The following is a 1,163-nucleotide window of genomic DNA, read 5'->3' as shown; positions in this document are numbered from 1 at the left end:
TGTCAAATTTCTGTGCTAACTGTTCAAATGAGGCGAACTTATTGTCTATATAAAGATCATTTAGAGAAGTTATTCCCTTTAAACTCSAGGTATTGAAAACAGAGTCCATTAGTGAAGGAGCAAACATATGGTTATTTGATACTGGAGCAGACAAGTTTCCAAACGTAATTTAAGTGAATATTGATGAAAAATTTCAGCAACATTTGAAAACATTTTTTTAAATTTAAACACCTGTATCAAGTTTGAGATAGAGAATGATTTGGTTCTGATTTATTGTATCATTATGGAGAAAGTTTAAGAAAGTCCAGGAAACTCATCTCATTTGATTACATTGATTAAATCCTTCTCGTCCAGCTGTCTAACAAGCTCTGCCAGTGGATCCACGCCACGGTTCCCTCGGTCCAGCAGCTCGTAACGAAGGCGGGAGATGTCCTGTTTGATGTCTTTCAGCTCACCTGTGGGACAGGAAGTGAAAAAAGTTGTTTTTGCACCCTCCATTTTTTTTCTTTTTTTTGTTAATGCAGTAATCCAAATATGAGACGCATTGCAGGATTTACCTTCGTTCACTTCGTCCTTATCCGTGTCTCTCTGTGCTTTAATAATGTATCTTTTAATGAGGCTGCTCATCACTTTCTGCAAGAAAAACAAACCATTTCACACTGATTATGTAACATTTTCAACAAGAGTGATTGATGATCGGACATCCTTCTAAAAGTCGATCTATAACCTATTGGTCAAAGGTTTTCTGTTGCTATCGACCAATGTGGACCCAACTCCTACATGTTTTTACGTCAGGTCTCCCATCCAAGGACAGGTCTGACGCTGCGTAGCTTCTCAGATTTGATGAGATCTGGTGTGTTCAGGGTGGTATTAAGATAAAAGATTAAACCATTCTGTATATTTTAATTACTGATATATAGGGTTTTGTTTTGAACATGTTTAAATAACAAGTAACCCTAAAGCTGATTTACCTGATGAGGAGTGAGGGGATGAGTGGAGTCCTTCGGTTCTTTGCGTTTTCTTGACTAAGATTAGAAACAAACAGAGTTGTAAAGTAACTAAGTACAAATACTTTGTTACTGTACTTAAGTAGATTTTTTGGGTATCTGTACTTTACTTGAGTAATTTTTTTTCAGCACACTTTTTACTTTTACTCATTACAT

The 1,163-nt window shown here is 36.1% G+C and overlaps 1 protein-coding gene across 1 annotated transcript in view; it reads right to left on the bottom strand.

The window, feature by feature from the left end:
- Positions 1-51: 51 nt before the first annotated feature.
- The window catches only part of LOC106520599 (short transient receptor potential channel 6), an 11,844-nt gene continuing 10,732 nt past the window's right edge, over positions 52-1,163 (bottom strand). The window contains exons 10-12 of the mRNA XM_014012787.1: positions 972-1,025; positions 558-633; positions 52-455 (exon numbers count right to left, since the gene is read on the bottom strand). Of these exons, the coding sequence (XP_013868241.1) occupies positions 319-455; positions 558-633; positions 972-1,025 (267 nt within the window). The 3' untranslated portion in view covers positions 52-318. The remainder of the gene's footprint in view (positions 456-557; positions 634-971; positions 1,026-1,163) is intronic.

Source organism: Austrofundulus limnaeus, unplaced genomic scaffold (genome assembly GCF_001266775.1).
Source record: "Austrofundulus limnaeus strain Quisiro unplaced genomic scaffold, Austrofundulus_limnaeus-1.0 Scaffold94, whole genome shotgun sequence".
NCBI classification, from domain to species: domain Eukaryota; kingdom Metazoa; phylum Chordata; class Actinopteri; order Cyprinodontiformes; family Rivulidae; genus Austrofundulus; species Austrofundulus limnaeus.
The sequence above is the reverse complement of the archived record's forward strand: the minus strand, read 5'-3'. Positions and strand labels throughout refer to the sequence as shown.